This window comes from Panthera pardus, unplaced genomic scaffold (assembly GCF_024362965.1).
Source record: "Panthera pardus isolate Hobbes unplaced genomic scaffold, ASM2436296v1 HiC_scaffold_2, whole genome shotgun sequence".
Classification (NCBI taxonomy): Eukaryota; Metazoa; Chordata; class Mammalia; order Carnivora; family Felidae; genus Panthera; species Panthera pardus.
The window spans coordinates 83,169,306-83,195,495 of record NW_026526765.1 but is presented as its reverse complement, the minus strand read 5'-3'; the positions used below and the strand labels follow the sequence as shown (position 1 = coordinate 83,195,495).

Below are 26,190 nucleotides of genomic sequence, written 5' to 3'. Positions count from 1 at the left end.
CATCCTTTGCAGAAAGCACAGGAGTTTGCAGCCATTTAGTGATAACCTAGCAATGCTCTCATTTTATATACAAAGATACTTAGGCCCCAAAAAGTTCAGTGATAAGGCCATTCCTGACCACCCCATTTAAAGTATACCTGTGCACCCCCATCTGCACTCTCTCACCCTTTAACCTACTTTATTTTTATCCTGACACCACTACCTAAAACATTTTAAATGCATTACAACACACACACACACACACACACACACACACATTATGTATAACATTCTATAGAATATAGCAGAGTATATGTATATAAATACACACATACACACACACACACACACACACACACACATAATCTGCTACCTATTATCTATTTTCTCTTCTAAAAGTTAAGCTTGATGCAATAGGAATATTGTTTACCCTTATCACTGCCAAATCTCTAGCATCTAGAATAGTAGGGCATATAGGAGGTCTCAGTAAATATTTTCTGAATGAGGGAAGGAATGAGTCAGAACTGCTAGTGGAATGAAGTTGGGTTGGGTAGGAGTGGAGTAGGGGGAAGACTTCATTCTATTAACTTTCAATCCAGTGGCACTCTAAGGTTTCCTTCTTAATATGCTTCTTTTATTTCTTGGGATTCCCAGATGTAAGCATCAAAGGGTATCTGGATCCATATCTATTATACATGTTTTTGTCAAAGTTCAAGGATATTTTCAAGTTTATTTTAACCTTTTCATTATTTAATTATTAATCCTTCCCCTGAATTTTTTTTCACCATTTGTTTACTCTACCTTCCACTATGTTAAAATTGGAATAAATTCCCTGCATTTTTATTTGCAACATTTCACTGGAATAAAGAAAAATATTAATAATTTAAGCAAAAACTAGAAATTAAAAATTACCCATTTATTAGCTGCTTGTTTCATTTCCATTCTAATCACTCCCATAGAGTTCTTCAGGGGAAGCACCAAGGACAAGCTTGCAAATGTGCAAGGACTTAAGCATCCTTACAAATTTGATTAGCTTCCACCCTCCAAATTATCCGAAATATACACAATAGGTTTGTAAATACACAATGCCGCTCAGGAACAAGTCCACTGGCCCTCTTCCCTGAGGCTGCTGCCCCCACAAGTCCTCAGGAACCTCCTTTGCAGCTGCTGTTCTCTGGTGGGTGTAGGGGAAACAGTGCGGGTCACAACTATCAGATCTGGGCTAGAATTCCAACTTTCTCAACTTATAAACTGTGTGAACTTTGGTTTCTTCATCTGTAAGAAATATCTAACACTCACTACAAAGATGTACCACGAGGGGTAAACGAGACGATACACAGAAAGTGAGTGGCACACAGCAGGTATGCAAACAAGGTTAGTTTTCTTCTTCTCTTCACACATCAGTTAAACAAAAACCAGCTAACAGTCCTTCCTATATCTTACTACTTTTTTTTTCTTTAAGACTCTCACTTCTGTACATTGGTTCACAGGACTGGAATTTGTGTATAAGGACCACAGTGCAGAAACTAAATCTGAAAAAGTGATATTTATGTGGGACCACAAGTTGGTTTTTGGATACCAATAAGGGGTAGGTGGAAGGTAAAACCATTTCAAAGAACTGACCAAGGGGATCAAATAGTCAAAAGAAATACTTTGCTGGCTGGAGAAGATACTCTGTACAAGTACTAGAAGCCTCAGGGTAGAAGCTGATGTCACATTCTGAGCAGGGTAATAGCATTACACTCTTCCACTTGCCCTTACCTCTGGCTATGCCATCTCTGTAAGTAGTCAGTGCCCTACTATTCCCACCTGCCTCCATCCATTCCTAGAAATCACCTTCTGCAGCATAAGCATTTGCCCTTGATACATCCTTGAAAACAGCTATCAGCACTGCAGTGGATTATCTGTTGAAACCCCTGAGGTCTATCAGTAGCTTTAAGGTTATAATGCTGGTGAGCTTTGGATGAGATCTCCTAGGGCTATCCAAGGCCCAGAAGCAATAAACTGAGCTATTCCTCCACTTTCAGGAGCATCTGATTATACTGACGCCCACAAAATAGCTTTAAGGAAGGTGCAGGACCCCTGCTAAGGGACATGCATATAGTTGAAGATTAACAAAGTATTAAAGAGAAGGATGAGTTTTCTCAAAGGTCTGTTTTTTTGCTAAAAAATGACGAGTTCTGTAAGTATGAGATGATGGGAAAAGCCAGTATGCGAAAGGGATTATTTCTGCCCAAGTAAGCAGTGTGACTTGCAGTGCGACCTAACAAACCGAGCACTACCGATTCTTTGCCACTTAGCACTGCTATTACGTTGACTCTGCAGTCGAAAGCCCGACAGAAAAATACTCCTGACTCAGTCACACACCATCCAATGTGTCATGGTGCCCCAGGAAGTGTGTCCCTTTGCTTTCAGGCACTGCTAGGGCTACTGGAGCTTCACATTTTGGGGCTCACATATCGCTTTGGAAATATGACAAAAGCTAGGATTCTCCTCTCCATAACTCCGATTCAGCACAGAACTTCAAAGGGTTATGGAATTCCCTGCAGCTCTTCCATGGATCCCCAAGTCAGAGGTATTTCAGGGTAATCCTTCTGAGTCGGAAAATACCAAGATGCTCTCTCTCCTCACAGCATTGCAGGTACATAGTAGGAAGACATTTGCTTGTGGGTGAAGAGGGCAAGGAGAGGAGGCAGTCAAGTCTTAAATAGAAAGTGTTGTTTTTCTTCAAGTTAGAAAATATTCAGATGAAGGAAAAAGACCATTCAAATGCCAGGACTTGGATGAATGCAACATAAGCTGAATGCGTGCAAGCCAGAGATTTGGCTTAATACCAAGTATAAAATATTCCAGCTCCATGGGGAAGCTAACCCTAGGCCAAAACCTCAAAACATATATGTGAACCGTTTAGTTTTTTAAAAGGTCCAATATTTTAGTTTCTCAAGAAATTCTCAAACTTCTCAGAAATTTCAGTAATGCAACCATTTGAAATATAGAAGGCTAGCAGTTGCTGAGAAATATTCTGGCATGGATTCTAATGGAGATGTGTTGATTTTTTTTTTTCTGGGACACACTAGGAAATTTAAAACAGTTACTGAGCACTAAGAAGACACTACCCTAATTTAAAACTTTTTTTTTTTTTAATTTAAAACTATTTTAAAGTATATCTGATTAAGGTCTGAAACTTCCAGATATAAGTAATGCTTCTAAACTGAAAGGTAAAGCATCTGTCCTCTTTAACTGAAGACAAACTTTAGGGAAAAAAATATTTCAAAAGCTCCAACTCTAGTTACACCCCTACTGCCATCCACACATTTTTCAATTACACAACTATTGGTCAGAGAGCACAGAATAAAAGCCCTCCAGTGAATACTCAAGTAAGCTGGTAGAGGAATGCTTACTAATGTCAAAAGACAGACCTCAACCCAAATTACTCTGTAATTGACATTATTGCTCAATTTTGGGGGGGGGGGATTTTGGAAATTCTCACTTTATAAGGTTCTCTTCCTCACAGACTGGCCTTAAAAGTCTACGTTAAAAAAATATGGCCAGAAAAACAGTTTGGTAATTCTTCAAAAAGTTAAAAACATACAATTACTACATGACCCAGCAGTTCTCCTAGGTATATAGTCAAGAGGATGGAAAACAGGTGTTCAAACAAAAACTTGTACATGAATATTCATTTCAGCATTATTCATAATGACTAAAAAGTAGAAACAAATCAAATGTCCATTAATCAACAAACGGATAGACAAAATGTGGTATACTTATACAACAGAGTATTAATGGGCAATAAGAAGGAATGAAGAAGTGATACATGCTACAACATGGGTGAACCTTGAAAACATTATGCTAAATGCACAAATCCAGACATGAGAAGCTACTTACTGTATGGTTCTACTTATATGAAATGTCCAGGGGCGCCTGGGTGGCTCAGTCGGTTAAGCCCACGACTTCCGCTCAGGTCATGATCTCACAGTTCGTGAGTTCGAGCCCCACCGTACGGCTCTGTACTGACAGCACAGATCCTGGAGCCTGCTTTGGATTCTGTGTCTCCCTCTCTCTCTGCCCCTTCCCTGTTCATGCTCTGTCTTTCTCTCTCAAAAATAAATAAACATTAAAAAAAAAATGTCCAGAATAGGCAACTCTGTAGACACAAAAGCAGAATAGTGCTTGCGAGGGGCTGGGTGGTGGAGGAAAGGCAAAATTGACAGTGATTGCTTAGTGGGTATGGTGTTTCCTTCTGGAGTGATGAATATTTTCTACAATTAGACAGTGGTGATAGTTGCACAAAATTGTGAATGTACTGTAAGTCACTGAACTGTAGACTTTAAAATGGTTACAATGGTGGATTTTATGTTATGTGAATTTTACCTCAACTTACAATGTGGATAGAATTGTTTTTCATTTTTTTACAATTCTGGTGAAGATATTAGTGAAATTCCCACTGAAACTAAAAGTTAGAAATTACCATAGGTACTTTTTTTAAACTCATAAAATTTCTAGGTCTGTTTGATTAGGCTGTGCCTCATTGAAGTGGAAAAGTAATCATCTGGATAGTTAAATATACTATCATAGGTATATTTTTATAATTCTGGCAAAACAAGATAAGAACAAATGGGGGAATAAACTGACTTTGCCCAAAACTGAATGGAAGCTAGGCAACTCTGCTTTGTTTCAGATTTGGTTAGATAAGTGAACAAAATCTTACCAAAATGTAGAGATTTAATAGTCAAAAAATAAACCACTTATTGTTTTTTATTTACCTTTCTTGATGGGCAGAAGCAGTTTTTTTTTTTTTTTTTCTGCCACAGGTACAATGCAAGATCTACTTGCTAAGATTTGAGAAGTTTGAGATGAAGTAACTGTATCAAATATTCATAAAGTATCTAATTACATATCTATCTATACTGCAATTGCTATGTTAAATTCAATTTTTAAATAGATTTTATATTTTATTTCATTTTTTAAATTTAAAAATTCGTTATTTTTTAGCATTTATTCTTTTTAATTTTTTTTTTTTAGCGTTTATTTATTATTGAGAGGCAGAGAGACACAAAGAGCGTGAGCAGGAGAGGGGCAGAGAGAGGGGAAGACACAGAATCTGAAGTAGTCTCCAGGCTCTGAGCTGTCAGCACAGAGCCCGACGCAGGGCTTGAACTCACAAACTGTGAGATCATGACCTGAGCCAGTCGGTCGCCTAATCAACTGAGCCGCCCAGGTGTCCCAGCATTTATTCTTTTTTCATATAAGCATTTAGGAGTATAAATTTCTTCGTTTAGTAATCTACTATACCAAAAAGTTTCTGTATTTTCATTATGGTTCAATTCTAAGTATTTGCTATATTGATTCTTTAATCTTTAAGTTATTTGGAGAACTCTTTCTTTAGTCTTTCTTCCACTCTTCTATTCCCTCCCCAACTTTGTTAAAAAAAAATTAAATGCATGAGGTGCAATAGCACAATGTCTACATTCTTCCTCTAGATTCAATAATTGTTAATATTTTGCCACATGTGCTTCATTACCTTTATATATATTATTTTCCTGAACCATTTGAGAGTTAGTTGCAAACAAAATAATTTATTTAACAACTGCCCCTTAAGTATTCGTGTTTTCTGTCAAAGTTATAAGACTTGTATTGGGATATATTATTCACTATAGTCCTCAACCTTCCTAACAGTTAAAAGTTAGAAAATGCATTATAAGAATTATTTGGGCTTTTATGTAAAATTTCTCACTATTCTATAAGCATTATCAGGGAAATAAGCCTTCCACTTCTTTGATATGGTAACATTCTAATTTCTGACTTTGAGAGATTTTTCTCTCTTAAATGATTCTCTGCATCTCCCAATTCCAATCTTCCCCTTTTTTCAAGCTTCATCTTCCATAGACACACCACACATATTCATACATCTATTCTGTTAGCCTTGGAATACGTAGGCCTTGCTGTGTGTAATCCTTATCTGGGTACTTACTTTATGCTCTAATATAAGTTTCAGTTGCATGACACACTGCCTCAATGAGATCATAAGCTCCTTTAGGATAGGGTTCAGGCTTTTTTAACCCTGTGGTCAGTGGATGCTAAAATTCTTCCTCAACTTACCTGCAATCTTCATAGCATGATACTTGTTGAAGGAATGTAAGTGAATTGAAGATTATATACATTTACTTTTATTGTGTTATATATGTGATAATGTGCTATAAACTCATACAAATTAACATTATAGTCTGGTTGACAATTTATCTTTGTTTCATTGGATTGACCTCATATTCTCCAAATGAAAGCATTTTCATGCCGAAAGGAGTTCTTACAGATTGTCTAATCTCAGATATTATAATTTTTGAAGTAAAGAGATCTATAGAAGTTAAATGATTGACTTAACATTGTAAGACTTTAATGGAATCAGATGAGTTAATACATCTAAAGTGCTTAGACCAGGGCCTGGTTGGCAGAGGAAAGGCTTAAGGAATATTATTAACCACAGAATCAAGAGTTTTGGATGACTAGTTCAGGGCATTTTCCACTAAAACACATTACCTCAGAATTCTACAGTAAAATAATGAAGACAACCATTTGGGGATCCTGTTATGCATTATTTTGTGAACAAGGGATATATGCTAAGAAGCCAGGCAGAGGTTGTTGTCAGAACAGGAGCTGACTATTCTTCCTAATCTGAGCTCAACAACTGGCTGCCCGTGGGCCTGATTTGGCTGGTAGCTATTTTTTTAGCCTGTATAACAGCTTTTAAAAATAAATTTTTATTTTATAACCAAGTTAGTTAACATATAGTGCAACAATGATTTCAGGAGTAGAAATGTATAATTGTTTTAAAGCTTAAGTTAGTTTCAATGCTGAAAACTAAAGAGATTTCAAGTAAATATACAGATCTCTGGCTTCTCCGAGAAAACTGGAAAATCTGACAACACAGGGCCTGCATTCCTGCATGTCACTGATCAGCTGGTGTTTGAATTAGTAACTCCTGTTCTTTAGCTAAGGCCTTGACTATGATTAATGCATAGAATGATAACTTTGAATCACGTAATAAGAACTACATTAGTCAGGAAATACTAAGTAGTATTTGCTTGCTACACGTAATGGCTACCTATGCCTAGGTAGTTTTTTCCTACAGCAGGAAAATGGTTATAATAAGGATAAAAATAAAGGTGATTGTTTTTAAGGGGTTAATTATAATTTAACCAGAAAATTCATCTGAAGAGAAGAGCTCAACTCTCTGGACTTCACTTACCCAAAATGCCACTGTATTTTTCTTTCATGAGGGATGCTGGTCCAATAACCTTGATTCATGTGTTAAATAAAAACAAATGACACAATTATATTTGGAACCATTTTTCTTCCCTAATGTAAACATAGCCCTTAAGACCTGAGACTATTTTAGTTAGCCTGCTTTTGACCGGAACTAAGCAGCTATAAGAAAAAAAAAATTAAAAATAAAAATAGGTTACAACACATTAAATATCCTCTCTCTGCCACCTTACACTTTTTGGTGCTAAAACATATGCTCTGCCACCTGCAGATAAAAGTCACACACTGAGAGTGTATATTCTGACAAGAATTACTAGTTTCAAGCATGCCTAGTGATTTTGGACAGTAGCACTTAAGAAACCTTCAATCTGGCAGTTTTATCACTGCACATTTTCTAAACCATTCCTACAGTCTAAAGTTGTACAAGTGTTGGGATCTGACCTTTGGGAGAAAACAAAATAAAATGAAACAAAAAGGATCCCGGGGTAGTATTTTGATTCAACTTGCTCTATTTTATTTATTTATTTATTTATTTATTTATTTATTTATTTATTTATTGGTCTAATACACACCTCTTCTTCTTCTTCTTTTTTTTTTTTTTTTGTCATTTATTTTGCACCTCAATGACAAGATTATTATACTTTCTGACAGGGAAAAACTCTACTGAAAGCCCAGGACAACTTCCATTCCTAGGCATACTGGGAAAACTTGTCATAGGAGTTAAAAATTATTGTTGCTACAACGATATTTATGTTCTTATTTTTATACTTCCTTTATCTTTGCTTTACTTTTCTATTTTACTTTATTCTATATTTATGTATTGACTGTTTCATCTTGTTGCAAAAAGAGTTGGGGGCTTACAAAGAAGAACCCAGGCAGGACTTCCAGGGATGGTAGGTGAAGAGTTGGCAAACTGTCCCGACTACGATACAACTATAAAAGCCAAAAGAGTTGTCAGGTGCAACTGTTTCAGCACTCTAGAGATCAATCAAAGGCAAACAACAAAATGAAACGTGTTTATCCGTGGAAAACTGCTGAACTACAGGTAGGAACAGTGACAGTCTGTGGTGGGCAGCTCGGAAGGAAGGCACAGCTGTGCTGCCAGGGTGAGACTGGCTGTGAAAATCGGCAGCTTCACTGCTAGAGGGCCTGACTTTGATTTGGAGTAGGAGAAAAGCCCCTGTGCAATGGTATTATCTGCAAATAAAGCAAACTCAGTGGGAAATTCACCACCAAAGCCCACGGCCCCACCACACTTCAGCTGTGATCTCACTTGGGGTGGGCAACAGACTGGTGGACTAGTTTGATAGGAAGATCACGGAAGTGAGAGCGCCACTGAGAGACTCAGATGAACCCCCGGCATATCCCTACTGTCTGGAAGGCTGAGTGCCAGCACAGAAGTCCCAGGAAAGCCTAGTAGAAAATAAAAGCCTAGGGAAGACTTGAGAACTGCATGAGCTTTGAATATACTCTGCAACTCACACACAGATCCATCCATAGAGCCTTACTGGTGTGGGATGATTGAGCAAAAACTCTGACCATTAAACTATGCAGCAGAGGGGTGATCTCTAGGAAGCAAGCCTAACATAAAACAAAAATAAGAAACCAGATTGTCAGCATGTACGTACTGAAGGGCAGATAGATTCTACAGATTAAATTCAGGCAAGTTTCTACAAATAAAACAAGACAGAAACAAATGAAAAAACAAAAAATAACACCAACAACAATCCTTAAAAAAAAAATCCAGTTTTTCTTACCATTCCTATTCAACATAGTACAAGAGGTTTCAGCCAGTGTAGTAAAGCAAGAAAAGAAATTAATGGCATGAATATTGGAAAGGAAGATGTAAAGTGTCTTTATTCATAGATGATAAGCTCCTGTATTAGAAAACCCAAAAGATTCTACCAAAAAAAAAATCTAGAACTAATAAACAAGTTTTATCTAGGTTGAAAAATACAAAATCAATACGCAAAAATCAAAGTTAATATTTTATACTAAAAATAAACAATTTGAAGATGACATTAAGAATTCCACTCACAATATCCTCAAAAAGAATAAATTTAACAAAAGAAGTGTAAGAAAACCAGAAAAAAAATTGCTGAGAGAATTTACAGATGATCCAAATAAAGAACAACACTGTAATTTCAAAATTTATGATAAAGCTACAGTATTCAAACCAGCGTGGTACTAGTGTAAAAAACAGACATATAGATCAATGGACGAGAACATAAAGTCCATTAATAAACGCTTAGTTCATGCTCAGTTGATTTCTAAGAAAGGTCCAAGGCAATTCAGCGGGGAAAGGGACAGTGTTTTCAACAAGTGCTGTGGGGAAAACTGGATATCCATATGCCAGAAAAGGACCTTAGATCCTTACCACACACCATATACAAAAATGAACTCAAAGTGAGTCATACCTAAATGTAAGAGGAAAAACTGTAAAACTTCCACAACAAAACATAGTAGATAATGTTTGTGATCTTACATTTGGCAAAGATTTCTTAGATATGATGCCAAAAATATAACTCATAAAAAATCATAAATTAAAGTTCCTCAAATTTTGAACTCTTAAAAACTTCTGCTCTTCAAAAGATAGCGTAGAGAAAACAACAACGACAACAACAAGCCACAGCCTGGGATAAAATATTCGTACATCACAAATATCATAAGGGACTTGTATCTAGAATATATAAAGAACCCTTTCAACTCAATAATAAGACAAATACCAGATTAAAAAAATACAGACATTTCATCAAAGAAGATACATGTATGACTAATAAACACATCAAAGGACATTTAATATCAAGTAGTCATTAGGGAAATACAAATTTAAATATCACAAACCTACTAGAATGGCTATAATAAAAAAGACTGATATGTCAGCATTCTTGTGGATGTGGAAAAACTGGAACTCTTATGCTTTGCTGGTATGAGTGTAAAATGGTGTTGCCACTTTGATAAATAGTTTTCCAGTTCCTTAAAAAGCTACACATAAACTTACCACATGACCTAATACTTCCACTCCTAAGTATATACTTAACATAAATGAAAACAGGTCTGGACTGATTCAAATTTGAATGTTCGTAGCAGCATTATATATAATAGCTCCAAATTAAAATAATTCAAAGATCCATCAACTGGTAAATGGATAAACACAATGCAGAATATCTACACAATGGAATACTATTCAACAACAAAAAGGAATGAACTACTGGTACGTGCTATAACGTGTTTGAATCTCACAAACGTTGTAAGCAGAAGAAGCCAGACAGAAAAGACCACATACTCTTTGATTCTACTTCTATGATATACAGAGACAGTAGATCATTGGTGGTCTGGGGCTGTGGGTGGAAATAGCAAATGGGCACACAGAAACTTTTGGGGTGATGGAAATATTCTAAAATTGGATTGCGGTGATGGCTGCACAACTGTAAATTAGCTAGAAAATATTCAGTTGTACATATACAATGAAATTATTTTATAGTATGTAAATTCTACTGCACTAATGATATTTAAAAAAATTAAACACAACATAAAATTGTATGAAAACACAAAAACATTTGAAGAAGTCAAGGCAAAAGCAAAAATGGACAAGAAAATAATGAATGCATGTGATTAGTCCTATGGAGTTGCTACAGATGTGATGCAAATTTAGCTTCAGCCTTCCAAATGGTGAAAGCTAGAAGGGTATGTCAGTGGTTCCCAGACTTGGGGAACGATTGGGAGCTACCTGGGGATCTTTGAAAAAGGCTGATGCCTGGCTCCCACCCTAGACACTGTGACCACACTATGATAGGAAAGAGGCCTTGGCTCAAGTAATGCTCGGTGGAGCAAAGTTTGGGAACCACTGGAATCACATACTGTAAGATTTTCATTGACATAAGATGAAAAGAAATAATTGCTTGGTGGAAAAATGGAATTTGGGGAAAGATTTCTCCTATGGGTCCTCCTAAGAGAAGACTTCATAAAATGTAGTAAATTAGTGTCTCTAAATCAGCCACCTCTTGGCCTACAATGGGTCCTGAATGGGTCACAGGGGTGCAGAGACAGTGCTGCTTCAGTCCTCAGGATAGCAGAGGGGACCAGGGGCAGCTGGAGCCACTGTGCCTGAGGACTTCATCCTTGAGAAGTCTTCTCCGTCCACACCAGAATACTCAACAAGTATTATATTTTTGTAGCATGTGCCGTAAAATAAAAGGCATGTCATCTAAAAGATACCTATGGCAGCAGTAATGGGGATGTTTATATATTAGTTTCTTTCAACAAGCTGATTATAAAACAGGGAAGATGATTCAGTTAAAACATTTTTCCATTGTATATATAAACCACATCTTCCTGGGGGAGGGGAAGGGGAAAAAATTACAGAGAAGGAAGGAGGCAAACCATAAGAGATTCTTAAATACTGAGAACAAACTGAGGGTTGATGGCGGGAGGGGAGTGGGGAAAGTGGGTGATGGACATTGAGGAGGGGACCTGTTGGGATGAGCACTGGATTTTGCATGGAAACCAATCTGACAATAAATTATATGTATTTAAAAAAAACTTTTTTGTCAGGGGCCCAAAACATCCAGTTATCTGCTGTCTGGCTTCATTTATCCCATAGTATTATATGTGGCTACAAAACTTACTGAACTCTTCCTTTTGGGTGGCTCTTAAGTTACTGAATTTAAGTTATTTGTTAATGAGACCATGCCATTTATTTATTTACCATGAGGCCAAGTTTACCCAAAAAGAGCTGGTCATGTGGCCCAATGGGTGCTAACCAGGGCCTCAGAAACTGTGAAAGGCCCATGATGCTCTCCTCTCCAAGTCCACTTCTTTACATGTAGTTTTTAAGCTTACTGTAAACACAACATGAACTATACTGTGTAATATAAGCATGTGGCATATTCATGTTATTTATGAAGAACTGACCTTAGATTAAAAAAAAAAAATAGTTCATCTTTAGTCCAAACCTTCCCCTCCCACTCCATTTTAATTCCACACAGAGTGACTGATTATAATGTGTGTCACTGGGGAGCATTAAGATTCTACCCTTCAGAATTTTTTTCAAGGGATGAAATTTCAGGTAAAATTGCTGGTATAGAGTTCAAGAATATGGGGTATGGCTTATGGCTCCATATACTCTCTTGGTCACCTGCATTTCCTGTGCAGGAGAATATTTCTAGTAGACTTTTCCCAGCAAATAAGACTTTGAGGAGACAGCCCTGATAAGTACATTAGTCAATCTTTATGGTCCTCTACCCCATTAGTCACATCACTACCCTAGAGTTACACCAATGACAGACAGTAAAATCATCTTACGTGTTAATTTCCCATATGACACATCAGATTCTTACATCAAGAGCTATTGTTTTAAATCAAAAAGTTAGGTTCTTGACCATGTAGCCACAATATTCCACTTAACTATAAAGAAATTCCATTATTCCCCTAATGAATTTTTACTATCTATAAAAAAGCGAACCGAGAGGATTTTACTCTACTTATATGAATATTGCAACCACCTTTGTTTACTTTGAAAATGAAAGAATGAGAGTACAGGAATATACTTGTATTACCAAATATATAGGTATAATCAAAAGAGGATTTCAGAGAAAAGGACAAACGTGAGGACAGCCAAAAGTTAAACGTAGTACATCAATGTTCAGCACTTACAGATAAAACTTAAGCAAAAACTGTAGCTTAAAAAAATTTTTAAAGCACCCTTAAATCTCTTTATTAACTTAAAATTTATCACGAATACATAACTGCATTCTACTGCAATCCCCTTAAGTCATCTTGTTAAATTTTGTCACAACATGTGTTACTGTAGTTCTACACTTTTACCTTTGCACTTTGTAGTGGGTAGCAGAGCAACATAATTAACCACTGCTAGGTAGTGTTTACGTTAGTTCTCAAAAGGTTAAGAAGCTGATTATAGCTAAAATCAGCTTTGCCTGAGGCTTCAGGGGCTCTGTGTAATCAAATTAGACAAGCAGGGCACAGTGTCACCTAACACAAACCAGTGGTACTTTCTTCTTTGCTCTGACCCCTTTCCCCCTTTTTATTAGGGGAACAACTCATGCTTTGTGCATTTTCCAGATAATTTAAAAAGACTTGTTTCTAATAAATTTGGCATGCAATCTCATAAGATGTCCACCTGTTTATAAGTAATGAGAACAAGTAGGGCAAATAAAAAAATATGTTGATAAAAATGTTGATAAAAGAAAACTAAATTTGGAGAGATTAAGATGTTATACACAAAGTATTTCCTTAAAAGGCAGGGGACAACATGATCGTGTGTACATGATATTAAGGATGTTTCCTAGCTTTCGATAGGCTGCCAGCTTTGGTCTACAAAAAACCACACAATGGTTTATCCGCTTCCAAAAAAACTCAGAGAACTTTATAAACCTGATAGATAATGCATTTGCATTTCTATGAAACCATGGCTAACCCACTCTGCTGAGTTATTGCTCATCCTCTCTCCAGCTCTACTCTTTGACGTCAGGCAAGGTGAACTGTATAATGGACACATTTAAAGAGGGGGTTTATGAAGGTGAGGAGAAGAGCAAATGAGTCCTACAGACTCCCTTTCCACACGGTTCTATATTTAAATGCAGTAAGACGTATTAGACAAATCCAAATCCTTGCCGCCTTGGAGCCTAAAGGGAACAAAAGCATGAACACTAAAGAGATATTCAGAAAGAGAAGGAATGGAGAATTTAAATAAAAATCTAGAATCTCATTCTTAACAAAATTTATGAATCATTATGAAAACAATAGGTAACATTTGTTACATCTTTATCTTCCTAGATTTGGCTTTGAACTTTTGGTTCAAATTCTACGTATTTATTACTTTGCTTGAAATACATAAACCAAATAAATGTAAACATCCTACGAACGAGAGATCAGGAGAAAATGAATTTTGCTAATGATTTATTCTGGGCAATAAAATAAAAACTTGTTATTTTAATTGATTAAGTCATAAAGAGTTCCTAGAGAAGTCAAATCTCACTATTTGCACAGTCAGACAATTTCTGCTAATCCAGCAGTACTTAACAAATTCACATGTGGTTAGCTTGTCTTGCCATAGCTGTATATCACATTTCTGTGCTGCAAGCTGTGCAAAAAAAAAAATCAATATGCCAAGTTTAACAAAAGGACAGGAAACATGATGTTCTCCTATATTTTCAATGAACCTCAAATGACTCTGCTGTTCATACTCAGTGCAATTTATGGCAGAGAAATGTATTCTTCAATGAAAAAAAATCTACCATGGAATGAATTATATAAATTCAGAGCTGAAGTTCTGCCGTATTCCATAATAACGATTTATTTAGAAGATTCTGACATTCTGATTCAACGTGCACAGTACAATCAGCCATTCATGTGGCGTTGTTTTTTTTTTTTTTTTTTTTTTATAAAGGCTAAAGTATATGCTTTAGACCAAAGAAATATATAGTATTGGCGGCAATAGTTTGATATACGTATTTAATTTAGGTTTTGGAGACTTTTTTTGAATGTCTCCTTTCACATGTGAAACAGGATTGAGATGGTATCTATTGAACAAATGCTTTAAATTATAACACTAAGGAAAAAAAATCCCAATGGATCCTGAGATACTTCACTGGTTAATTGATTCTAGATTTTTACGTCTTCTTTTACTACTGCAGAAGTACATTATGTGTGTAAGTAGATTAGTATGAAAATGTTGAGAATGAAGTAGGAGTGGTCATGACCAATAGGTCAGCACAAAGCACTGCTTCTTCTGCCATCTCAACTCAGCGATGTGGAACTAAGTGTGGCAAAACAACCGGGCAGTTGGATTTCAGCCAAAGGATTCAGAACTGTTGCCACAGTGTTTTTTTTCTTTCTTTTTTTTCTCTTCTTCCCTCCCTCCCTCCTCTCTTTCTTTCTTTCTTTCTTTCTTTCTTTCTTTCTTTCTTTCTTTCTCTTTCTTTCTTTCTCTCTTTCTCCTTCCTTCCTTCCTTCCTTCCTTCCTTCCTTCCTTCCTTCCTTCCTTCCTTCCTTGAATAAGAAGAGAACTGGCTTTAGGAATCATCAAAGGGCCACATACACAAGAAAACAAGAAAACTAGACAATTCACAAACGCATAGAAATTCACATATGGAAAATTCTTTGGCAATGTCTCTTCATTCCAAAAGTAAATGAATTAATGGCACTTAGCTGGGGAGAGCATGTCACTGATCAGTACTGAAGGTATAAACTGTTATATAAAACACATTCAGAGAATTACACTTATTTCTAACTTTCTATTAATGTGTCAATTATAAGACAATTTTCATTCACAGATAAAAATACCATTTAGAAGACGATAGGCATGGGGTGCCTGGGTGGCTTGGGAGGTTAAGTGTCCAACTCTTGATTTTGGCTCAGGTCATGATCAGATGGTTTTGTGGGTTTGAGCCTCATATTGGACACTGTGCTGACCATGCGGAGCTTGCTTGGGATTCTCCCTCTCTGCCCCTCTCCCACTCATACTCTCGGTCTCTCTCAAAATAAATAAATAAACTTAAAAAATATATATAAAAGGATAGGCATAAAGTTCCCAACTAGAAAATAACAATATAATGATCTCAAGTGTTAAACAACATTAACGTTGCTATAAATGGTCATTTCAATATACAGTTGACCCTTGAACAATATAGGGGTTAGGGGCACCGTTCCCCTGCATAGTTGAAAATCTGCATATAACTTTTGACCTCCCCAAAACTTAACTACTGATAGATAGCCTACTGCTGACTGGAAGTCTTACTGATAACATAAACAGTGATTGATATATATGGCATATGTTAAATGTATCACATACTGCATTCTTACCACATAATAAGCTAGAGAAAAGAAAATGTTACTAAGAAAATCATAAGGAGGGCCACCTGGGTGGCTCAATCAATTAAACATCTGCCTTCTGATTTTGGCTCAGGCCATGATTTCACAACTCATGTGTTTGAGCACCACATCAGGCTCTGTGCTGACAGTGTGGAGCCTGCTTGCGATTCTGTCTCTCCCTCTCTCTCTGCCCCTCTCCCTCTCCCTCTCCCTCTCCATCTCTCTCTATCAAAAATAAATAAACATTAAAAATAATCATAAGGAAAAGGAAGTACATTTACAATTGTGTACTGTTTTTTTTTAATGTTTTTTTTTTTAAATTTTTTATTTTGAGAGAGAGAGCTCGAGTGGGAGTGGGTGCGGGACAGCGAGAGTGGGGGACAGAAGATCTGAAGCAGGCTCTGTGCTGACAGCAGCAAGCCCAATGCGGGGCTCGAACCCATGAATTGTGAGATCATGACCTGAGCCGAAGTTGGACGCTCAACTGACTGAGCCGCCCAGGCACCCCAGTTGTGTACTGTTTTCATAAAAAAAAAAAAAAAAAATACTTGTATACATGTACCCAAGCTGTTCAAAACATATTGTTCAAGGATCAATTGTAATTCGTATTCTTATTTCAAAATAGAGGGTATAATATGACTCAGAGTAGTGATTAGAAGTTTTTGTATGGATATTCAGGAAACCTAGAAAACCAGAGCTTGGGGAAGAAAATTACACCAGGGTGTACAAATCATAATTTAACTGTGTATGCAAGTAGACTCTTTAAAGTCTGTAACCACAATTAATAGTCAAATATTATCCCCAGTTAGTAGTATGGTTCTCAGGAAATGAGAGAGCTAACATTTTTGGAAAGTATGAGAGTGAACATTTTTGGAAATTGCTTAATTATTTTAACAACAACAAAAAAATGGTAAATAAGAGGTAAACATTTTACTTCTGGGGAGTAAAAGTACCTTAACATGTTAACTGAGTTTAGGCTTCAATGGTAATTCAAATTATTTTTCCACATTCTTCATCTTTGTAGATTTTATATTTTCTAGCTTTTTCTGATCTCTAAAGGCTCTTTGGCAGTACCTTTTTCTTCTTCACTCGAAAACATCTATGTATTAATGAGATTTCCCTATCACTTTATTGTTAATAAATGAAACCTATAGATTCACTTCTGATATTAAATGCCTTGTCTCTGCTCTTCAGACAAACTGCTGGTTCTTTCTTGGAAGTCTTCATTTCTTTAAACTTCATTTCTTTTAACTCAAATGCAGGGGTCCACCTTCACCTTTCTCAGCACTACTTAATTTCTCTCACATCACTGGTAACTTCACATTTTATCTGCCCACACAGGAGATTTATCCATAGCTTTTATACACCTCAAAATGTCATAATCTTCACAAAATCATCATCAGTTTTCTACCATGGCTATTATCTACAGTGCAGAGTAAACCAGGTGTTGCAAGTGGAAACATCTGGTCTGTTTGAACTCTTAGGCTATGAAGTGTGAATTTAATTCAGTCTGAATTAAGCCTCTAGAAAGAGAACCTCAGAGCTAGAAAAGATCATGAAAATTATCTACCTAACCATCTAATACTTAAAACGATGAGAGATCAGGACAATAACTGGCCCAAACGCACATATTGGTTTGCAACACTCATCATTCTCCACTCACATTGTGCTTTTTTAGTCCCTTGCAATTATTATGCTCCTCAAAGCAAAACTAGGGGGGAACCATCAACTAATAAATTTCCTTCAGATAACAAGGATCAACACATTCCTTATATTTCTACTGTTAAAACTTCAACTCACTTTTCCACCACATCTTAGTGGGACTCTGGTCTTGTTCTTATGTATGCAAAGGCTATCTTGGTCGCAAGCTGCTGTGGACACATTACATCCTTCCTGACACTGAGTATCCTTCCTAAGTCAAATGGAACCTCCCAAAAAGTCCATCTACTACCTATCTCAAATAAAGTAAAATTTTAACTTCTCATTTTCCTATTTTGTTCTCTTCCTTTAAGTAATGCAGATATAAAATCCTTTGGTTTCTATTTTTAGCCTGCTAAAAATCCATTTCAGTCACCATTTTTTTTTAAAAAGCTCCCTTTCTCAATGCAGACTGGCGTAGCCACTCTTGAAAACAATAAGGAAGTTCCACAAAAAATTAAAAATAGAATTACCCTATGACCCAGCAATTGCACTACTAGAAATTTATCTAAAGGATACAAAAATGCTGATTCGAAGGGGCACATGAACCCCAATGTTTATAGCAGTGCTACCAACAATAGCCAAAGTATGGAAAGAGCCCAAATGTCCACTGACTGATGAATGGGTAAAGAAGATGTGGTATAACAAAAGTATGGCCAACTAATCTGACAAAGCAGGAAAGAATATCCAATGGAAAAAAGACAGTCAATTTAACAAATGGTGCTGGGAGAACTGGATAGCAACATGCAGAAGAATGAAACTAGACCACTTTCTTACACCATTCACAAAAATAAACTCAAAATGGATAAAGGACCTGAATGTGAGACAGGAAACCATCAAAACCCTTGAGGAGAAAGCAGAAAAAAACCTCTCTGACTTCAGCTGCAGCAATTTCTTACTTGACACACCTCCAAAGGCAAGGGAATTAAAAGCAAAAATGAACTATTGGGACCTCATGAAGATAAAAAGCTTCTGCACTGCAAAGGAAATAATCAACAAAACTAAAAGGCAACCAATGGAATGGGAAAAGATATTTGCAAATGACATATCGGACAAAGGGCTAGTATCCAAAATCTATAAAGAACTCACGAAATTCCACACCCGAAAAACAAATAATCCAGTGAAGAAACGGGCCAAAAACATGAATAGACACTTCTCTAAAGAAGACATCCAGATGGCCAACAGGCACATGAAAAGATGCTCAACGTCGCTCCTCATCAGGGAAATACAAATCAAAACCACACTCAGATACCACCTCACACCAGTCAGAGAGGCTAAAATGAACAAATCAGGAGACTATAGATGCTGGCGAGCTTGTGGAGAAACGGGAACCCTCTTGCACTGTTGGTAGGAATACAAACTGCTGCAGCCGCTCTGGAAAACAGTGTGGAGGTTCCAAACAATTAAAAATACACCTACCCTATGACCCAGGAGTAGCACTGCTAGGAATTTACCCAAGGGATACAGGAGTGCTGATGCATAGGGGCACTTGTACCCCAATGTTTATAGCAGCACTCTCAACAATAGCCAAATGATGGAAAGAGCCTAAATGTCCATCAACTCATGAATGGATAAAGAAATTGTGGTTTATATACACAATGGAGTACTACGTGGCAATGAGAAAGAATGAAATATGGCCCTTTGTAGCAACGTGGATGGAACTGGAGAGTGTGATGCTAAGTGAAATAAGCCATACAGAGAAAGACAGATACCATATGTTTTCACTCTTATGTGGATCCTGAGAAACTTAACAGAAGACCATGGGGGAGGGGAAAGAAAAAAAAAAAGGGTTAGAGAGGGAGGGAGCCAAACCATAAGAGACTCTTAAAAACTGAGAACAAACTGAGGGTTGATGGGGGGTGGGAGGGAGGGGAGGGTGGGTGATGGGTATTGAGGAGGGCACCTTTGGGATGAGCACTGGGTATTGTATGGAAACCAATCTGACAATAAATTTCATATTAAAAAAAATTAACCAGCTGAACACAATGTAAATATTAACAATAACAAAAAAAGAAGATGTGGTATATATATATAAATGGAATACTAATTGGCAAAGAAAAAGAATGAAATCTTGCCGTTCGTAACAATGTGGATGGAACTGAAGGGTATTCTGCTAACTGAAATAAGTCAGTCAGAGGAAGACAGATATCATGATTTCACTCATATGTGAAATTTGAGAAACTCAACAGATGAACATAGGGGAAGGGAAGGAAAAATAAGATAAAAGGAGAGAAGGAGGCAAACCATAAGAGACTCTTATATACAGAGAACAAACTGAGGGTTGCTGGAGGGGTGGGTTAAATGGGTGATGGGCATTAAGAAGGGCACTGGTTGGGATGAGCACTGGGTGTCATATGTAAGAGATGAATCACTGGGTTCTACTCCTGAAGGCAAGACTACACTGTACGTTAACTAACTTGAATATTAATAAAAATAAAAATAAATTAAAAAACTCCCTTTCTCATTATCCTTATGCTCACTTTTCCGGACATTTTAGAGTAGGTTCCTTTCTCTCCTAAACTTTAACACTAGTAGAGATATGCATTATTTTACTTACCTAGTCAGGCCATCATGCCTTTTCCCTTTTAAATCTCTTTAAGATACCCATTTATGAATCTTTCTTTATAAAATCTATCCAATTACTGGACTGCAGTCCATAGCCACATGCTATTGCCATTACTTACTCTTCAACTTCATTTCCTCATATCTTTTAATTTTATTTATTTTTAAAAAAATGTTTATTTGTTTTGAGAGAGAGAGAGAGAGAGAGAGCGCACGCGCGCGAGAGAGAACATGCATGCACAAGCCAGGGGAGAGGCAGAGAGAGGAGAGAGAGAATCCCAAACAGCCTCTGCATTGTCAGCGCAGAGCCTGACAGGGGCTTGATCACAAACTGTGAGATCATGACCTGAGTTGAAATGCAGGGTTGGACACTTAACCGAATAAGCCATTCAGGCACCCCCTCATATCCTTTAATTTTAGAAACACAGAACCCTAGGATTGAGATAGATATTAAAGATTATTTAATATAATCTCTAACAAAAGTAAGAATTCCTCCTATCATATTAATGAAAAGTGGCTTTGAGCCTTTACTTGAATGCTTCAAAAGACAGAAGGCTCACTAGTTTATAATGTGGCCCCTTCCGTGTCTGAAACAATCCAATCATTATAGTGAGCCTATTTAATTTCCATAATCCACAATCAAAGCCTTTGTCATAAAGTATTCGGAACATTTTTTATGGTTCAGGGTTGAGAAAAGCTAAATCATTAAATCCCTATGAGTTCCTTTGGTGCTATAGCTTCAAGATCTAGATGCTATCTGCTAGATTTCAAGAGCTGCAACTATTAGAAGAAAAACTGAAAATCTTCAAGGGACACTAGCTGTACAGTTCTCAAGAAACTGCCCGGTGTAATATTTTAGCAACTACTTGGTTATGAGTATGGGACGAGCTTGAACATTAAAGTTCATATTAATTAAAAGTAATGAAAATGTTAATTTGCACATAATTGGAAAACTATATATCCACGTATTTCTCTTACTAGAGAAAGCATGTTTTTCCAAAAATTATACTTCAGGCATTCTGATGGACAATCAATGCATTAGATTTCATTTCTTTTAAGTTCACTGATATACAGGGCCAGCTACCAGACTCACCTTTTAAGTTTTCATTTTGTGACGCCTAACTAAAGAGGAAAGTGCATACACAATCTTACCTACATGTGTATACTATACTTTTGAAATAAATATAATGAAGAACATAATGTGAACCGAGCCTAAGGTCCTGTGGTAAAAGGCATAATTCTGGGGAAAGTTGAATGAATAAATGAATGAACGAACGAATGAATAATAAATACGATCTACTCTTTAATGGTAAAATCTTGAGGGGTGCCTGGCTCAGGTTAAGCGTCCGACTTCAGCTCAGGTCATTATCTCGCAGTTCGTGGGTTCGAGCCCCGCGTCGGGCTCTGTGCTGATAGCTCAGAGCCTGGAGCCTGCTTCGGATTCTGTGTCTCCCTCTCTCTCTGACCCTCCCCTGCTCACGCTCTGTCTCTCTCTCTCTCAAAAATAAATAAAGATTTTTAAAAAATTGGAAAAAAAAAGGTAAAATCTTGAAATTAAGTTAATATGCCAACTCCCTGGACTGGTTTAACTTCAAGATTCGTTTAAAGAGTAGTCTTTAATTTGACAGGTTTGGTAAGGGGGAAGGCGGGAAGCAGCGAGTGGAACCTAGGATGGCAGCTTGTATGACCCGCTGTTCGTGGTTCGGGTGAAGCGGCTGGTTACAGTGACAGCTGGGAACTGTGAGTGTTACAGGCTTTGAAGTCAGTTCAGCTTTGATGTCTTCCTCTCATAGTTAATCGTAAGACAGTACAGAACAGGAAAAAAAATAAAACTTTCCAATACTGTCCTTGGTGTCATTGCTCAGGAAATCCTACCATGAAAAAAGATCAGTGTCTGTGTAAACCTTAAGTAGCACTAGTCTGCTCTTTCTTTCCGAAAAGTTTTAAATTATTGATATGATAATTAAAATTAAAATTGTTAGTTTGGAAAAAAAGTAAAATTGTTTAGGGCATGCACATGGATAAGCAAAAGCATTCTTAAATTTGTGATTAGAGCCTGTGACTCAATCAATAAGAACACGCATATTCATGTGATTTGGGACTGTCACTATACTAACTACTACTTAGTTATACATATGTGGTTCCCGACCACGAGGAACTTATCAGCCGACGACTGATAACCCTGCCTGGCAGGAACCTCAGACATCATCTAGTCCAAGAGTGAAGTCCAGAGAAGCTGGCTTGTTTCAGAAGCAAAAGATGAAACTACCAAATACACACATATGTACACATAAATTAAATGACAACCAACAGCACGTAGAAATAAAGGGATAAGGGTATTTTTGAGTCTTTGGTTAGAAGAAAAATTATGATAATTTCATATTGAGGCAGAAGACTGTTCACCTAACTCCATTCATTTGTACAATACTTTTATGCATTTTGCCGTATGTAGAAACTACTGTTACTATGAAAACAGCTGGCACTTTCTTTACATCAACTCACTTTTTCTATATGCCTGACCCTAAGCAGTAATATTCATTAAATGGCTTTCACATGTTATTCACACCCTTTCTGATACTTATTAGGATAAACAAATGACTACAAAAAGAAAAAATGGTTCATCCGTGAAGCACCATAAGTATGCATATAAAACACTAGGATGGAGGACTCAAGGGAAAAATATATCCTAATTATTTCTTGTGATACTTAAATGAGAACTATGATTTTTAAGTCTGCATTCTTTAAGTATTTAGTTGTCCATGTGGTCTGGGATCACCTGAATTTTAAATGTTCTTTTCTTCACGGTCATGTGGTTTGATGCCTCCCACCATAAAACGTTAGTTACTGGGAACTTCCCCAGTTTACTTCATGGATAATAAATAATCTACAGTTTAAAGAAAAAAACTATCATTATATGTGACAGTAATTATAATCTGAGACCAAGGTAGTCACAAAAAGTTGAAAGGAAAAACATTTTCTTTTGATTCTTTCTTCATAGGGCACTCTTGCTGCCCGCCCACGGCTTAAAAAAACAAACAAACAAAATACCCCCAAGCTTTCTAGTTTTTCTAAGTAGAAAAAAACTACAGAAATCTTTCAGGAATGACTTTAATGGGAAAAGGAGAGGGATGATTAAGGTCTATGGCATTCCTCTTGTTTATGTGTTGGTATCAAGTAATGAGATGAGAAAGAATCCAAAGTCAGATACTAGAAGAGAGGGGTTAACTACACCTCATGAAAACAAAAGGTCATTCCTCTTAAATTCCTATCTTTTAAGTGCATTTGAGTTGACTGTAAACATAAACAAAAGCCACTGGTGGGCAATTACATTTGAAGAAGTGGCCCATAAAAAGTGGAATATTCAGTATGTATTAGAATCAGTTACACAACATCTGATTTAATAGTTAGGTTTTAAGCGTTCCTCTCATAATACATGTTAAATGATCTCGACAAATCATATTCTGTAATGCAGCAAAATGACAATTTCATATAGTATGAGGCTGGTAGGACAAGAACATTAAAGCAAATTAATCTGTAAACCTTTATCTACATTAAAAGGTTGAAGATCTGCAGGCATTTGTAACAAGAACTTTACAATGAATTTGCCATTCCCAAAGTCATCTCACCAGACAGGAAAGAGGAACTTGGCATGTGACCAATAAATTATGAGAGAGCAACACCTCAGGGTTAGAGGGCACTGATGACTTCAACAAATCTCACCAGCTAGGGCACAGATTAAGCCGGGGGATAGGATGCCCTACAACCTTAACCTGCTAATACCTTTACATTCTTAAGAATGACCTCTACTCTGCTCTTTCATATTAGTTGTTAGTTACACTAATTACAGCTTAACTGGTATTGTTGGTACCAGTTTCTCCCTCAAAAGACATGCAGAGAAAGGTTATCTCTAATAGCTTGAAATAACTTCAGCCAAATTCTGTTGTACACATTAGGAACACTTAGCTCCAGTGTTGAATGGGTCTTTTATAGACATCAAAGGAGAGACACTAAAAGCAATGTGTGTTTGTGGATTCTATAAAGCATTTCATATAGGAAGCTGTAAAAATAAGAACAGTAACTTCTCCTGTGACGAGAATTTCAGAATGGTTTAAAACAAGGTAGCTTATTTTTGATGTTTATTTTCAACATACAGGGGCTGGTGATTTCAAATATAAGGGGCTAGTTATATCGTAACCACACTACTGAAGTAAAAATACTTTGCCCATGAAATTCCCTCAAAATTTATGGTTTTTAGAAAAGGAATAATGAAATTTCTATCACGATTTTTTAGAATCGTTTTAAGTTCCACATTTACACTGATGTTAACCTAACATTATATGGAACTGTGCACAGATTCCAAAGCCCATTTATGAAGATTCAAATACCATCTGTGGAGCTGCAGTAAATTACCCTGTAACATTAATCTTTAAACCAGGCACTAAATCAGAACAGAAACATACCAAAGAGATTTAAAGCAAGAGAGTCATAACTGAATTATCGAGATTAATGTAAATAGTTTCACATATAAGAGTTGCAGGTTCTCAATATTACATTGTCTTCACTTTGAATGAAACATATAAAATTACATCCAAATCTTAAAAATGAATTACTAATATCTAAGTGACACCAGTGGTTTTTGTACATACAACAAGAACTGAAAAGGATGGCTGAATGGTGTTGTTAATGTAAGCGTGCTCCGAATTAAGAAATACAGCAACAAAATTTATATTTTATAAAATAGATACATTAGGAAGTGACTATTAACGTTACAAAAATAAACTTAGCTTTACAAAAGGGAATCTTTTTTTTTTAATTTTTTTTTTTTAACGTTTATTTATTTTTGAGACGGAGAGAGACAGAGCATGAACAGGGGAGGGGCAGAGAGAGAGGGAGACACAGAATCGGAAGCAGGCTCCAGGCTCTGAGCCATCAGCCCAGAGCCCGACGCGGGGCTCGAACTCACGGACAGTGAGATTGTGACCTGAGCTGAAGTCGGACGCTTAACCGACTGAGCCACCCAGGCACCCCCAAAAGGGAATCTTTAAGCCAAACCTAGACTTCTTAAAAGATGTCGATCGGCAGAATTTTCACGTAAATGAAACTCTTCAGGATAATGAAGAAGGATAATTAGAGCACTATGTGTCATCAAATTCAAAATGCCATTAATTTTAAGGTTTGTCATTATTCCCCATACCACTTAGGAAGAAAAAAACACTGCCAATTAAACTATGACACAATGTTTTGTTTTGTTTTTTTTAATGTTTATTTTTGAGAGAGAGACATAGAGAGTGTGAGTTGAGGAAAGGGCAGAGAGACAGGGAGACACAGAATCCAAAGCAGGCTCTAGGCTCTGAGCTGTCAGCACAGAGCCCGACGTGGAGCTCGAATCCACGAACCATGAGATCATGACCTGAGCCGAAGTCAACATTCAATCAACTGAGCCACCCAGCGCTCCTGACACAATGTTTTCTTATGACACTAACTGCAAGATATATTTGTATGTTATGTAGCTACAACTGCATCTTGTAATCAGTGAAATACAATATTTTATAATAGACTTGCCTATTAATGCACTTAATGAGTATGTTTGTATGTAAGAGCAATCTAATTTTGAAATCTAGTCACGAGGTAACAAATTTTATTGAATATAAAGCATTGAGAGGACATTGACCATATATTTTTTATCTTCTCTGAGGGCAGAAGTGGACGAAGAGCAACTGATACATTGGTAATTTTGGTTTGCTTGGGTAATTTACTGATTCACTAATATTCCTACTTTTTTCCACCAAGGATTTAAGGCAGATGACAAGAAGATCACATCCAATAAAATAATTAGGGAAATAAGAAATAAAATAT

General features: G+C 36.7%; 1 protein-coding gene across 7 annotated transcripts in view; it reads right to left on the bottom strand.

Annotated features, from left to right (window-relative positions):
- FAM172A (family with sequence similarity 172 member A) overlaps positions 1-26,190 on the bottom strand; it is a 422,196-nt gene that overhangs the window by 83,071 nt on the left and 312,935 nt on the right. The window contains exon 10 of one of the 7 annotated variants that reach the window (XM_053907196.1): positions 7,226-7,274. The exons of the other annotated variants lie outside the window; for them this stretch is intronic. Within the exon in view, the coding sequence (XP_053763171.1) occupies positions 7,226-7,274 (49 nt within the window). The remainder of the gene's footprint in view (positions 1-7,225; positions 7,275-26,190) is intronic. 7 annotated transcript variants of the gene reach the window in all.